Source organism: Psittacula echo (assembly GCF_963264785.1).
Source record: "Psittacula echo genome assembly, chromosome: 4".
NCBI lineage: Eukaryota > Metazoa > Chordata > Aves > Psittaciformes > Psittacidae > Psittacula > Psittacula echo.
This window is the reverse complement of record NC_137738.1, coordinates 18686593-18703220: the sequence shown is the minus strand read 5'-3', so window position 1 is coordinate 18703220 and position 16628 is coordinate 18686593. Positions and strand designations below refer to the sequence as shown.

At 40.5% G+C, this 16628-nt stretch overlaps 1 protein-coding gene across 1 annotated transcript in view; it reads right to left on the bottom strand.

Annotated features, from left to right (window-relative positions):
* The window catches only part of KIF6 (kinesin family member 6), a gene marked incomplete at both ends in the record, with an annotated part of 157951 nt that overhangs the window by 105977 nt on the left and 35346 nt on the right, over nt 1–16628 (bottom strand). Inside the window, 2 exons of the mRNA XM_080615857.1 lie at nt 1470–1676; nt 7568–7697. Of these exons, the coding sequence (XP_080471983.1) occupies nt 1470–1676; nt 7568–7697 (337 nt within the window). The remainder of the gene's footprint in view (nt 1–1469; nt 1677–7567; nt 7698–16628) is intronic.

Here is a 16628-nt window from a genome sequence, read left to right as displayed (position 1 = left end):
GGGAAATCCCATGGGCAAGGCTGCTTGAAGGTAAAGGGGCCCAAGATAGTTGGTTGACAGTCAAGGATTGCTTATTCCAAGCTCAAGATCAGAGCATCCCGACACGTAGGAAGTCAAGGAAGAGGACCAGGAGACCTGCGTGGCTAAATAAGGAACTGCTGGGTATGCTCAAGTGGAAAGGGACAGTTTACAGGTCATGGAAGGAGGGGCTGGCCACTTGGGAGGAATATCAGGCTGCTGCTAGAGGATGTAGGAAGGCAGTTAGGATGGCTAAGGCCTCCTTAGAATTAAATCTCGCAAGAGGGGTCAAGGACAGCAGAAAGAGCTTTTTCAAATACATGGCAGATAAAACTAACACCAGAGGCAAGGTAGGCCACTGGTGAATGGGATGGGTGCCCTGGTGACAGAAGATACAGAGATGGCAGAGTTATTGAATGCCTTCTTTGTCTCTGTCTACTCTGCCTGAAGCAGTCCTGAAGAGCCCTGTACTCCTGAGACCTCAGATGAAGTCAGGTCAACGGAGCAGTCTGCCTTAGTCGATGAGGAATGGGTTAGAGACCAGTTGATCAATCTGGACATCCATAAATCCATGGGTCCAGATGGGATGCACCCGCAGGTGCTGAGGGAACTGGTGGAAGTCATTGCTAGACCACTCTCCATCATCTTTACCAAGTCTTGGGAAACGGCAGAGGTGCCTGAGGACTGGAGGAAAGCAAATGTCACTCCAGTCTTCAAAAAGGGCAACTAAGATGATTAAGGGAGTGGAGCATCTCCCTTATGAGGAAAGGCTGAGGGAGCTGGGTCTCTATAGTTTGGAGGAGACTGAGGGGTGACCTTATTAGTGTATATAAATATATAAAGGGGGAGTGTCACGAGGATGGAGCCAGGCTCTTCTCAATGGCAAACAATGATAGGACAAGGGGTAATGGGTACAAACTGGAACACAAGAGGTTCCACTTAAACTTGAGAAGAAACTTCTTCTCAGTGAGGGTGACGGAACACTGGAACAGGCTGCCCAGGGGGGTTGTGGAGTCTCCTTCTCTGGAGATATTCAAAACCCGCCTGGACACATTCCTGTGTAACCTTATCTAGGTGTTCCTGCTCTGGCAGGGGGATTGGACTAGATGATCTTTTGAGGTCCCTTCCAATCTCTAACATACTGTGATACTGTGATTCTGATTCCAGCTGCGGAAGGGAAAGAAGATCACAAAAGGACATTATTAGTAGAAATATTACTGCAAATATCTTAAGCATTCAAAATAAAATAAGAAAAACTATTGTTAAAATACCTACCCTAAGCTTTTCCTAAATTAAAATCCTATTTCAAATTAAGAGCTGTCAACTCAAAGATTTTTTAAAAATGCAATAAATATCCTAACTGAGTATTAGAATCAGGATTTCCGAAACACTGCACATTGCTGAATAGGAATGTTGCAGAGAGAGAAATTGCATCACTGTTCTAATTTTACCTGTTCCAAATAATGTAATGAAAGGTTGATATATTTGGCTTCTGTCAATAGCTGACCTCCAACTCCAGTCTTTGCAACGCGCTCTGATCCAGCAAGGTCTACTAAGTGTAACTTGGAGCGTCTAATAGTTGCAGATCCAGGTTCCTTGCTAGAGATGTGAATAGTGAAAATGCAGTGAGATCGGGATGAGGCATGGTTCATTGGAGTCTACAAGGAAAAGAAAGGAACAGCCCTTACTGTTTATTTAATAAATAATTTTAGCTTTGTATAGCTCAATAATCTGGCAACTGAAATCACCTATACAATTTTTTTAGTTATTGTATCTATAATATATACGCAAGAACCCAAATGTGTTTACGTGGCACTCAAATCTGGCCAAATACTTGGATAACTTTGATACAGACAAATGGTACTGCAAGAAACCAAGCAACTGTCCTTGTTCCAAGATACTTTAACAGGCAGTACATCCAGAAAGGACAGATCTTAACAGAAAGGCTTGCTTAACGGCAAGCTGAACAATCCTTTACTGGGAATAATATTAACAATTATACCTCTTGGTTGAATTGTCTCCTCTTTAATTTCCTAATACTTTTTTCCCAACCTTAATAGTGACATCACAACTGAACTTTTTCTGGGAACTGATCCAGCTCAATGGAAAAAAAAAAAAAAAAGAAAGAGAGAAGAAAAGAGAAAAGAAAGAAAAAAAAAATGTCTGCAAACCATAGATATTTAACCTGGATCAGTTTCCCAATTCAGTCACAGTGCAGCTGTAGAAAGCAGCTCTGCTAGATAATTGAAAATGGCAGCATACAGCATGTGAACAAATAGGTGGTGTGCAGCAACCACAAATGTTTGTAGTTGATGAAAATTCTGTAATGAAATTACAGCCTTAGCACTATTTTATTTTGGGCTGCTTTACCTAATAAATCCAAGCTCAGAGAGAGAGAGAGGAGAGTTATGATCATTAGTTTATACAGATGAGGAACTTTTGAATAATATAGGCAAGCCACTGTCTCTGCTTAACTGCCTAGTTTCTGAGGATCATTTCACAGTCCTGTGAAATGAGCATCACAGTGCAGTTATGTGCTACGCTACCTTCAGAGGCTACGCTGAACAAATGAAGGGACAGTGAGTTGTAGCATGGAAATGAAAATAAACAGGCTCAGGGAAAAGTGTCAAGCAAGAAAATAGTCCCAAACATATTTAAAATGCAGTTATACTAAGAAAATGTTATATGCTGTTAAAATGTACTTTATTCAGCAATTCTGATTCCATGAATAATCAGAGCCAGCTTCACTTATTTTACTAGGACAGCTATAATTTTACTAGTTGCAGTTCTGTGCAGTAGGAATGGATATTTTATTTTTCCAGATCAAAATCCACAATGGGATTAATATTTGAGGACGTTCTTAACAGAATTGATATTTGAGGACATTTTGCACTACAGTCGTAGCATCAGTCATACTATACTGCAGACAAGTTTAAGCCAGATCAAATATCAATAAAGGTCTAACTATGGAAGCACAAAGTAAAGGTTGCCATGAAAGAAGCAGAAAAAAAATCATCATTCTTCAGAAAAAGCATTCTTAAGGAAACTTAAGTTTCACAATGCAGCAAACACTCATGTATTTTAAAATGTGCTTTTAGTCACACCTGCTTAACCCCAACAGAGGCAAAAAAAAATAAAATTAAAGTATGAAAGAAAATTATGTCAGGATTTTGAGCTCCAAAAACTCAGGGCAATATTTGGCCTATTAGGTCTTTATTGGCTATAGCAATACATTAGCCACAATTTGGTTTGCATGCTTTAAGCAGATTTTGCTGAACGGGTCCATTGCTTTTCTCCCCGCAACTTCTTAATGAATGAAGCTGATCTGGAAGTTATTGGCTAGCATCCCAAACTGCTATTTTTATAAAGACCTTCTTCAGAGTAGAACCATGCTTTAATTAATACATTGATACTCCTCTTTACAATATGATTTTATCTCCACTTCGCAGCTACGGTATATAGCTCAATTAGAACTCTTGCAGGAAGCATAAAGTCATAAAAATTTAAACTGTTAAATGGGATGTGATCATGAAATGTTAATCGCAATCATTATCCCATACACTTTGCTACTTTTACCACAGAAGTAGATGCAAACCACATAGCAACAGAAATAACAAGTTGCCAGCATCTTCAGTCCCAAAATAAGCCTGTTTGTTTGATGTTTGTTGTCTTACATAGGCAACTTCTGAGTATCACCATTCAGCTGTACAGAAAATTTGAAAACTGAAAACAAACAAACAATATTTTCTGGACACTATCTCAGAGCCTACTACAAGGTTCCTCTAGTGGCTTTCAGAGTGTATTTTGGCATTGTTAGCAGTACTCAAACCATATGTATATGAAATCATCCTCACACTAATTTGATGTGAAGAAGGAAAAAAAAAGAAAGAGGGGAGTGTCCCAGCTCCCAGCAGATGGTTGCTATTGTGAAAGTTATATACAGAACAAATGATGAGCTGCAGTTACTTACAAAGAAACAATTTTTCCAGGAATTCTGTGACATCATAAACCACATAAGCAGACTTCAGATGCTTTGTGATATCATGTGAACACTACAAAGGAATTAATGCCAAATCATCTGTTGCTGCCCATTTGTGGCATGGTAAAAGAGGAATTCAGTAGCATTTCTTTCAAGATCATGATTTAGTAAAGCATCAGTGTTTTGTTTGATCTTGAAAAATATGTAAAGAGGTATTTCAAACCATACAACCCGGACTCTCTTTTCTTCAGGACCAGAACATACCTGTGTTTGCTGAAACTAAAAGAAAAATGTAGAGAAGCTTTGTGACTTAAACCATTATACCTATTCATATAACAGTTGCAAAAAGGTGATTTCTACTTAAATGAGAATCTGCAGCACAGCCATTTCACAAGAAACATCCAAGTCAGATATTTCTGTCTATGAATACAAGGTCATGAAAGGTCAAAAAACTTTCTGGAGCCTAAGTTATCCATCTTAATATAATTATCTACCTTAAACCAAGAAAACACTGTAAGAGTTCCTTCCTGTACAAGAATGTATATATTTCTAGAATCCTTTATTTTTTTCAGCTGCTATTATAACCACAGGTTTCACTAAGAAGAATAGCCAGAAATAGGATGCTACTGGTCTAAATTGAGTTCTTAATAATTGAGGACCTAAGAAGGAAAAAGTTTCTTAAATAGGAGAAAAACATATGAAAAGCTGTTTGAAAACTACCATTAGACTAACAGAAGCTGCTGTTGATTACAGCTGCCAAATACACTCAAACACAGAAAATATAGAAAAGAGTTCAGGACAGCTGGGACAAAAAGATTTCACAGGTGATAAATGCAGCCATTCAGCCCATACTGCAAACTATCTCCACTTGACAGTTTATACAGTTCTAGTGGAATCTTTTACTCTTTGAATCAAAATATTTAGACATCAGGAGAACACGATATTCCTGGGTGAGTGAATTCATAACTAACCAAGGCATAAATGAAGAAACACTGATTTTGAACGCCTCCCCTTGCCTTTTTTTCCAGAGAATATCTCAGTGAAAATGTACAAAATTTCATTTAAAGGAGGGTTTCTTTTTCCTCCTTCTCCCTTTCAACTTTTGAGATTTTTAAAGAAGGGCAAGGTGAAAGAGAAAAGCAGGGATAGCATCCAAAGCTGATATCAAATTCATTTTCTCCAGTCTCAAGGTACAATCAGATTGATATCTGTAGGAAGAAGTTCTGAAAGCTTCAGTCATTTCACAGTTTAGATGGTAAGAAAAGAGCCATTGCATCCTATCAGAATGACAATAAAGCTATATAACACAGTTTCTTTCTCTGGCTGAAACTCAAGTGTAGAACATTCTGATGTTTTCACATTATTAATTTATAGCAGAGAATGTCATAAGTCTCTGCAAGTCTAAAGGAGGAGAGACTCCTTGTTGAAAACAGTGTCTACATCTGTGTAATGAATATAAACCCCACCGGTTCCAACAGAACCATTCTATTTAGAAGGCTATGTAGGTGGAAAAACAGGAGGTTCCTGCCTTTATATCTGGTAGATGAGCAAGACGTTCATACGTTTATGGTTTCTTTTCTGATTAATAAGGTACAAGCGAAGCGGCTTTTCAGGTGTGTACTTAAGTACACTTGACAGTTGAAATTGAAAACCTATTGCTATGAAAATGTAAGTATCAGAATAGGTACAATCTGACACTTCCCTGATTTCTAAAAGCACTACTTTGGTACCTTGCGGTTTTTACTACCAGTGAGGTTTCACAGTTAGAACATGGTTAACTGAGGTAACTTTAAGCAATTAATATTCCCTGGTGAGGATATTATTAAACTTTACATTATACCCTGCCTTTTATCCGTACAAATCCCAAAGCACTCTAAGGACCATTCAAAGTAGTACATATGACCAGTGATTGTTTTACCACACACGGAAATGAAAGCACCTGTGCTAAAATGATGATGCCGTTTGGTGCTAATAATACTATAGAACAGGTTTGTCAGATTGGAAATAAATTAACAACTGACAGCAATAAGGAAAGCAGAAAATTGTAATTCATTTTGGAATGCAGCTCTAAGATGGATAACATGCCTTCTTGGCAAAAGTGTCTTGTAATCTCATATGTTCACATATTCAAGTTCTATTTTTCAAATTTCATCCAATGCATTCACACACTACCAGTAGCTTTCTAAATATATGCCTGAGAATACTAATGGACAATAAAAATAAATACAAAGGGAATGAGTCCAATTCAGAGGTCACAAGTCAGTCCCCACAACTATCTTTAAATGTTTAGAAATTTCATTCTTTTTTGAAATAAACATAGTTAAGCATTGCCAAAAGGTTACTGCTTGCCCCATGTGCACTTCAGACATTTGAAATGATGTAATAAATGCTGTGTACTATGAGCTGTCTTCCCAATTTAAACAATGGAGTATTATAAGTACAAAATCACACACTAAAACATTCCCATCCTCATTAAAATTAAGTGATTTTTCAGTAGAGAAAAGACAAATGCTAACTGTACATGTAACTGCAGTGTTCAGACATATCAATCTCACATAAAGATTACAGTTTTGAAATTTGTGCATGCTCTTGGGAAGCTACTTGCTCTACCTTACACTGCTATTTTAAGAGAAATACTAAAAAAGCACAAGGAATTCTTTGTATCAGAGAGGCATATTCAGGCATATTATTTCAAGGGACAGTGATCTGTCATAGATCACTTCTTCGCCCGTACCCAGGTGTACATGGTCAGACAGGAGGAACACATAGCTACTTGACTATTTCATACATGTTAAATATCTTTCTTGCCATTGATTTATTATATATATTTTTGGTCAGAGGAAGAAAACCTATAATTTCTAAAATAAAATTAGCTGTGTTTAGTAAAGACACATTGACAGTGCTCACATTTTACAATACACTTTTAATATTTACATTCCATTTCCAATGATGAAGATAAGAAAAAAATACCCAACCTAAAAGCCCTACAGATTTTGGATATGGAAACACTTCCTTTGAATTTTCCAGAATCAGTGAGAAGAACCATGTCTCTCCATATTGTCAAATATTTATTTTGAATGTGTTTCAGACTACCATTTGTATTTTTAGACATAACACAATGTGTTTATGCGATAAGAAGAAAAAAGTAGGAACTGCTAACTCTTATACTAGCTACTTCAAAGGCAATTTAATACTTCTGTGGGACTATTTGACAATGTTTTGTAAAACCATGTTTTCTAATCTTTAAATGCATATGTATGTTGACGCAAGTTACATTCAAAAGTCAGTCTATGGTTTATGAGCAATTTTTTTTCTTACTTATTTTAATTGCGGTAAGTTATGACATCAATAACCACCAATCAGATTCACTAAGGGAAAAGAGAAAGCTCTTTGCAAAGTGAAAGCTATTATCAGAGAAATGCTTATTTAATTTCCCTGTGGAAATATACTTAGAAAGAAGATACTTACTAATTTATCTCCATAGACTTCCAAACTAGACATCTTACATGGAGAGGTTTCTGACAATTTTAACTCTGGTGGTGTTTAGTGATTTACAGCAGCAATTCTTACCTCAGCAATCATTCTATTGGTGTCTCCAAGAAAGAGTAGGTTTAAAGCTTCCTCTTCGTTGGTTGCTTGCTGAAGAGACAAGTTTTTCAGGTGAATGTTCTGATCAGGGTCTTCCATTATTGTCACTTTTCTATGTGGAGAAAAAAACAAAACCAAAATGAAAACTAGGATTGTTGTAAGAAAATCTTTGTTCCATACCATGACAATACTTCATTTTGATTATGCGTAGAAGGTGACATCTGAAACCCCAAACCAGTTATAATAAAAGCACTAAAAACATAAGGAGTAAACAATGAGCATTAAAGGAAGTGTTGACTCTTTTTAAGCTCTGTCACCTTCTTTTTATTCCTTTACTATAAAATTCCATATATATATACATATATATACACAACCTGTAACTATTAGAGAAAGCTTTGGGATTTTCTTTTTAAATAAATAATAAGTAGAGGTTTGTTTTCCATTACCACAGCTATTTAAACATAAATGACACATAAAGCATACCATAACCTTGATGAATAAATAGGCATGGAATATATTTCAGAATCAACACATCTGTAGCCAATATGTTTATAATAACTTTGCATTTGTCAAGATTATTTCTCTTTTCACTCCTCAAATGGTAGTAACTACAACTGTGAATGATCCCTTTCTTAAATTAAAAACAAGCAAACAATTTTATTCATTGTCACTGAAGTTAGAAATGCTTTTAGTTGTACTTTAAGCCTAAAGGTCAGAAAAAGGAGGTTAGATGGAAGTATCAAGGATATGACAAAGGTTCCAGAAAAGCTACTTAGTAATACTGAAACTCTTTCTCACTTATTTAAGTAACCCTTTTACATCAGAATTTTTTTCTTTTGATCAGGTTACTGAGAGTTAAACTTTATTGGCTTTAGTGAGTAGACACTGGGGTCTCTATTAGAGTCAGAAGACTCCCATGCCTCCAACTGCCAAGAAGTAGAAGGGCACCTGGTTGACGAAGGGGATTGGAAATGGGTCTCTGTTCGGAGGGGTAATAATAACATTTTCTCCCGACCCCCATTACCAACTCAGATACCGTTTCAGAACAGATATGAGACCCTGGATCAGGAGGATCTAGAGAGCCAACTAGATGATTTGGGAAACAATAATTTACTCAGTGAGCCTCTCAATCATGCCTTACCTGTAGGACGAATTACCACTTCTAATATTAAAAAGAAAAGAAGGGTAGTCATCGTGGGGGTCTCGCTTCTAAGGGGAACAGAGGGACCCGTATGCCAACAGGACCCAATCCACAGGGAGGTCTGCTGCCTCCATGGGGCCTGGATACGGGAGATCACCGAGAGACTTTCTGGGTTGATTAGGCCCTCTGATTATTATCCACTGCTGATACTCCAGGCTGGCAGTGACGAGATTGAAAGGAGGAGTGTTAAAGAAATTAAAAGGGATTTTAGGGTACTGAGTCAAGTGGTTGATAGGGCAGGAGCCCAAATGATCTTTTCCTCAATCCCTTTGGTGGTAGAAAAATTTAATGAAAGGAACAGGAGAGCCCACATTATTAACAAGTGGCTCAAGGGTTGGTGTCGTCGGCAGAACATTGGGTTCTTTGACCATGGGACAACCTTTACAGCACCTGGCGTACTGGACACGGATGGGTTGCATCTCTCTGTTAAGGGTAGAAGAATCTTTGCTCATGAATTGGCAGAACTCATTGAAAGGGCTTTAAACTAGGTTTGAAGGGGGAAGGGGATGCAGCTGGGCTGACTGGAAGCAGGTCCAAGGGTAATCAGCCTGGGTTGGTGGTGAAATCGGTGGATCAGCTGAGGTGCATGTATACTAATGCATGTAGTATGAGGAATAAACAAGAAGAGCTGGAAGCCATGGTGCAACAATATAGCTATGATGTAGTCGCCATCACAGAAACATGGTGGGACGAGTCGAATAGCTGGAACATCATATTGGATGGCTACAAGCTCTTCAGAAGAGACGGAAAAGGGAGAAGGGGTGGAGGGGTGGCCCTTTATATTAGGGAGGTCTTAGATGTTATGGGTATTGAAATTAATGATGATGAAGTTGAATGTTTATGGGTAAGAATCAAGGGGAAGGCCGGTAAAGCTGATATCCTATTGGGGGTCTGTTATCGTCCACCCAACCAGAAAGAAGTGGACAACTTGTTTTATAAGCAACTGGAGAATGTTTCTGGATCTTCAGCCCTTGTTCTTGTAGGCGACTTCAACCTACCAGATATATGTTGGGAATTTCATACAGCTCAAAAAAGGCAGTCCAGAAAGTTTTTAGAGTGTGTAAAGGATAACTTTTTGTCACAGCTGGCGAGCGAGACTACCAGGGGAGGGTCTATGTTAGACCTGTTGTTCACTAATAGAGATGGACTGGTGGGTGAGGTGAAGGTTGGAGGTTGCCTGGGGCACAGTGATCATGAAATTGTAGAATTCTCAATACTCAGGGAAATCAGGAGGAACATCAATAAGACCTATACCTTGGACTTCCGGAGGGCAGATTTTGGCCTGTTTAAGAGACTCATTCGGAGAGTTCCTTGGGAAACTGCCCTTGAAAACAAAGGAGTTCAGGAAAGATGGGTGTGCCTCAAAACAGAGATCTTGAGGGCGCAGGAAAAGTCTGTTCCTGTGTGCCGAAAGATGAGCCGACGAGGCAAGCGTCCAGCCTGGATGGGTACTGAGGTTATGAAGGAACTTAGAAATAAAAAGAAGGTGTATCATCTTTGGAAGGAGGGTAGGGTTTCTCAGGGAGTGTTTAAGGAGGCTGCTGGGGCATGTAGAAAGAAAATTAGGGAGGCCAAAGCTCAGTTTGAACTTGAATTGGCAACTTCCGTAAAGAATAATAAAAAAAGTTTTTATAAATATATCAATGGTAAAAGGAAGGGTAAGACTGATCTTTGCTACTTATTGGATGAGGCAGGAAACTTAGTAACTAAAGATGAGGAGAAAGCAGAAGTGTTTAATGCCTTTTTTGCCTCAGTTTTCAGTAGGAAGACACCTTGCCTCACGATAACTGTACTTTGGGGTTGGTAGGTGGTGTTAGGGAGCAGAATGGTCCTCTTGTTATTCAAGAAGAGGAAGTTAGAGAATTGTTGAGGCACCTGAACATTTATAAATCAATGGGACCAGATGGGATCCATCCCAGGGTGATGAGGGAGATGGCGGATGAGCTTGCAAAGCCGCTCTCCATCATTTACCAACAGTCGTGGCTCACTGGTGAGGTTCCAGATGATTGGAAGTTGGCCAATGTGATGCCCATTTATAAAAAGGGTAGGAGGGAGGATCCTGGTAATTACAGGCCAGTTAGTCTGACCTCAGTGCCGGGAAAGTTAATGGAAAAGTTCATACTGAGTGCTATTAAGCAGCACTTAAGAAATGGCCAGGGTATTAGACCCAGCCAGCATGGGTTTATGAAGGGCAGGTCATGCTTGACCAACCTGATTTCCTTTTATGATCAGGTGACCCGCCTGGTGGATGTGGGAAGGGCTGTGGATGTTGTCTATTTGGATTTCAGCAAGGCTTTTGACACTGTCCCCCATAACATACTCCTGGAAAAGCTAGCAGCTCACGGCTTGGACAGGAGCACTCTTTGCTGGGTCAGTAACTGGCTGGATGGCCGGGCCCAGAGGGTGATGGTGAACGGTGTTGCATCCAGCTGGCAACCAGTCACCAGTGGTGTCCCTCAGGGGTCTGTGCTGGCACCGGTGTTGTTCAATATTTTTATTGATGACATGGATGAGGGTATTGAGTCTTTCATCAGTAAGTTTGCAGATGACACTAAGCTGGGAGCTTGTGTCGATCTTCTGGAAGGAAGGAAGGTTCTGCAGAGAGACCTGGATAGGTTGGATAGATGGGCAGAATCCATTAAGATGAAATTTAATAAGTCTAAGTGCCGAGTCCTACATTTTGGCCATAAAAATCCCTTGCAATGTTATAAGTTGGGGACAGTGTGGCTGGATAGTGTCCAGGTAGAAAGGGATCTGGGGGTATTGGTGGATGGCCAGCTGAATATGAGCCAGCAGTGTGCCCTGGTGGCCAAGAAGGCCAATGGCATCCTAGCCTGCATTAGGAATGGTGTGGCCAGCAGAAACAGGGAGGTTTTATTCTTCCCCTGTACTCAGCACTGGTGAGGCCGCACCTTGAGTACTGTGTCCAGTTCTGGGCTCCTCAGTTTAAGAAGGACATGGAAATGATTGAGCGCGTCCAAAGGAGGGCAACGAGGCTGGTGAGGGGCTTGGACTACAAGCCCTATGAGGAGCGATTGAGAGAGTTGGAGTTGTTTAGCCTGGAGAAAAGGAGACTCAGAGGTGACCTTATCACTCTCTACAACTTCCTGAAAGGAGGTTGTAGACAGGTGGGGGTTGGTCTCTTTCACCAGGCAGCAACTGACAGAACGAGAGGGCACAGTCTCAAACTGCGCCAAGGAAGGTACAGGTTGGATATTAGGAAGAAATTTTTCACAGAAAGAATAATAAAATATTGGAACGGTCTGCCCAGGGTGGTGGTGGAGTCACCATCCCTGGATGTGTTTAAAAAGAGATTGGATGTGGCACTTGGTGACATGGTTTAGTCGAGGTGTAGGGCATGGGTTGGACTCGATGATCTTGAAGGTCCCTTCCAACCTGGTAATTCTAATTCTGATTCTGATTCTGATTCAGGGCATTCGATAGTATCCAACATGGAAGCCAAGTAGTTGCATCACTGGATTTGGAAAACTACCAGAGTAAAGATTCTATTAAAATTGAAGTACGTGAATTTTGACGATGAATGACATATCCTTCAAGGTGAATTATATGTTCTGGAGACGGTTTACAACAAGCAAATCATAACTTTTTAAAAGGTTAGATTTTTTTTTTTAAAGCATTTTTTTTCTTTAAGTATAGATGATACTTTACATATATATATATACACACACACATACATATATGTTTGGGGTTTGTTTTTTTGTTTGGTTTGGGGTTTTTTTCCATAATCTTCAAGATTAACCACAAGAGGGAGTATGGGGTTTGAGTTGCTATCTCTAGATAGTACTTGAGTGTTAATTACTACAACCTGCTTGAAAAATCACACAGGCTGGGCTTTGTTCTGCTTTGCTTGTCTTTCTTTCCCCAAAAATGACAGAATAAAATTTCACAGCTAAGCAGCATTCCATAGTATTACTCTTAAGTATTAAGGAATTAATTTACACTCTGATGGTCAGAACATTGGAATGAATATACAGAAATAATCTGAACACAATGCAATACACTCCCTATTTGCAGGTAAAAAATACATGTAAAAGCACGCATAATGCTTCTTTAGTAGTCATAACAAATGTGTTTCTAAGTATGATTGCTTCTCACCTAACGCTTTATTTTTGTGTGATAGGTTAAAAGCAGTAGTACAGTCATGAAAATCTACTTCTCCATTCAGAGCATAAACCTGAAAGCAAAATTTTGCTCTCACATAACAGTTTTGATAATGTCAAGTTATTTTCTGCCTGCAGTTCCATCAGTGGATTCGCCCAACGTGGGGCCCGAAGGCTTGAGATAACAACAGATCTGACCAAGGCACAATGCTATTTATTGGCTCTCAAAGTTGTTTCTCTTGATGTCACAGTTTCAGTATGCTGTAGCTTACTTAGAGCCGGTATTTGCTGTGTTAGTGTTTATCAAGTGTGGGACTTGGGCTAAGGTTCTTGTTTCACTGTACTTTATGGCAATGGCTTGCGATACGGGGGGGCTCCGGCAGCAGGGCGGGATGGACGTGGCCGTGGACTTGTACCTGGCCGTTCCGCTGCTCTTCACCGTCCTGGCCCTCGTCCTCGCCTCCGTGTTCGTGAGGCTGCAGGGAGCTGAGGGGGAGTGGCCCCGGAAGCCGCCGGCGGCCGAAGCAGCCCAGGAGAGGGGCCCCGGGGACCAAGCGGCGGCGGGAGCGGGGCTGGAGGCCGGGAAGGAGGCGGCTGCCGAGCAGCAGGAGGAGGCGGCGGCGGAGCCGAGCGCCAGGGCCGAGCCCAGCCCCGCAGAGGCCGAGAGCATTCCCCAGCAGCCGTCTGCCGAGCCCCGTGAGCCTGAGCCCCAGGAGGATGCAGGAGACCACGCAGCGCTTTCCAGCAAGGCAGAGGAGGAAGATCTGGACTCGGAAAAAGGGAAGCTGGTGGTGAGAGAGCCTGCAAGCATAGCAGCTGCACCAGCCTCAGTGACAAGTACAGCAGCATCATTTGAGAGTTCTGAAGGTTTTGAATGGCTTTTGGGTACCCTTGGGACCTGCCTGCTGATTGTGATGGGGATCACCATGATGGCACACACACAGAGTGTGTTCTACCCACAACCATTTTGTCTGATTCCGAGAGTTAAGCAGAGTCAGGTTTGGGTCTTGCCTGGGGTTAGACAACGATATAGGGGGACCGAGAGGTTTTCCCCAAGGCTGGACAGTCATGAGTGTTACGGTGTGTGGGACAGTATGGGCGAGTATCTAGTTCACTGGGCCCCTCCAGTGCTTTGGAAGCGTCGGAGATGGAAGGCAGCTGTATGGAGTCCCCAACAACAAGTTGCAGAAACTGCTGGAGGGGAGGGTGAATTATTTTGAGCCTGATGGGCCCATGACACTTCAGGCCATCAGGGCAGAGATGCAACATAGAGATGGACTCATGATCGAGGGGTGGACTTTGCAATGGGCCTCTCCTGCTCTGAAAGACTGTTACAAGAGATGGAGCCCACCATCATGGACCGAATGGACTCAGCAGCTTTATAGGGATTGGTCCGTGCACTAAGATAACAGTGCACTGAGATGAAAGTGATGGTATATTGAAAATGTGGGATCTGAGCATGACGTGAATGGTATGGAATAAGGGGTGGATACTGTCCTGGGTTCAGCAGCAGCAGTCATTTTTTCTTCTTCGTAGTAGCTGTTGCAGCACTGTGTTTTTGACTTTCGGCCTGGGAACAGAGCTGATAACAGCGATGTTTAGACTGACCAAGGACTTTGTGAGTCTCATGCTCTGCCAGGGAGGAGGGGAAGCCGGGAGGAAGCAGGGACAGGACACCTGACCCAAACTAACCAAAGAGGTATTCCATACCACAGCACGTCATGCCCAGGATGTAGAACTGAGAGTTCCGGGAAGGGCTAGATCACGGCGGGGTGGGGGCGAGGTACCGGTCGGTGGGCGGTTGTATTCTCTTCCCTTGTTATTTCTCTTATCATTATTATTATTGGTGGTAGCAGTAGTGATTTGTGTTATACCTTAGTTATTAAACTGTTCTTATCTCAACCCATGGGAGCTGCATTCTTTTGATTCTCCTCCCCGTCCTTCCAGAAGCGGAGGGAAGAAAGGTGGGGGGGGGAAGTGGACTGCGTGGTTCTGATTTAGGGCCTGGGCTTAAACCACGACAGTGCATCACATGCTAAAGTCCAGAGTGGTTTCCATTACAGTATGATGCTTTGACTAATTTTAATATTTTGAAATTACATGGTGAGCAATCATCTACTTCTTTTTATAATTTAGGAAGACAATGTTGTTTTATTATGCACACTTGGTGTAGTATTTAAACTTTCAAGGATCTTTTCAGACCACATTTTCATCAATGTTATAAATAGTTTCCAGACAAGATAGTAGTTCGAACAAAAAGCCCTGGAGGACTATCATATAAGAAAGAAGACAGTGGAGACATCACAAAACAGTGACAGCCTCCTATACAAGGCCTTGCAGCTCCTTGGAGGACTTCCAGATGGAAGCCTAAATTTGCAAATCTTGAGAGGCATCTGTCAAAACTTTCTCAGAAACACATTCCAAAATGACAAAAAAATTATTTATTTTATAGTGCTATGAAGTTAATGTATACTATGATAATAGATTTCTATGGAACATTCTATTAGTGAAATCTTTACATTTCTTAGCCCTAACTTGGAGTGGAAAAGCTCTGTTAAGTTATCCATAATGACTGAAAGAAGGCAGAGACAAGGTTTTGCAGTCTTTATAAACAAAGAATCATTTCCATTTGGTTTAATGGATGGAATTTGGGGCTGCCTGGGGAACCTATAGGATGGGATCAGCGTTTTTTATACTATTGTTAACTTAGGCCCTTTCCTGCTTTAACTGAGCTGCCGTTAATGCAAAAGAGCCTTATGTACTGAATTCTTTCATTTATAATATTCCTGTTACTAGCAAACAATGAAGTTAAAACTACCTTTGATTAATTAATATCACCTCATAATAATAATAAAAAAAATCTTTAAATGTTTTGGAAAAGAAATAACAATTTAAAAATTCAAGTTTCCTATCATTTGTGTCTGGCGTTTAAAATTGCAGAAATCTAAAATAATCTCAAAAACTTTACAAGTATTTAAAAATAATGATGTAAACAAATATTATATGAGGATACATACCTTCTTTGACAACACATTAGCAGAATATAGTGATAATACTTCAGCATCAGGAGAAGCCTATATAGCCAATAATAAATTTAGAAAAAAGATGAAAGAGAAAAGCAGAAAGCATGCATCTTGGAGTCTGTCCAGAAGAACAGAATAAACTAATGGATAGTTATCATTAATCCTGTTTAAAGTTGCAGGAAGATTCAGGTTTCAATAAAGAATGATCATCATTTTATATATAATCCCAAAAAATATCGCTCAGAAGTATAGCTCCCTGAATACCATATCAGAGGACAAAGTCAACGCTGATTCAAGAGGCAAGATTACAGTTATTCAGCTATTCAGCACAGCTTTCAATAGCCCAGAGATTTTATTTCCCATTCAAGTATAGACCTAGAGCATAATCTCCTTAGCTTGTGAGACATGACAGAGCTATGAGATGAGTAAGTATTAGTGTAATCTGTTCTTCTGACACATCATATTGCAATAGAAAATCCTTCCCACAGTCTCCAACAAATTCTACATGTGAGACAAGAAAAACTGTGCTTGTTCTAGCTTGTGTACAGATTCTGACTGTCAGATTGTTCTACATTTAGGAGTTAGGGATCCACATAACAGTTAACAGGGTCAGGCACAGCCTTTGCTGTGTTGCACGCACAATGTAGCATTTCAGGCCCCTGTCCTGCTGCACAGACCCCTCGGCTGCAGGATAAATT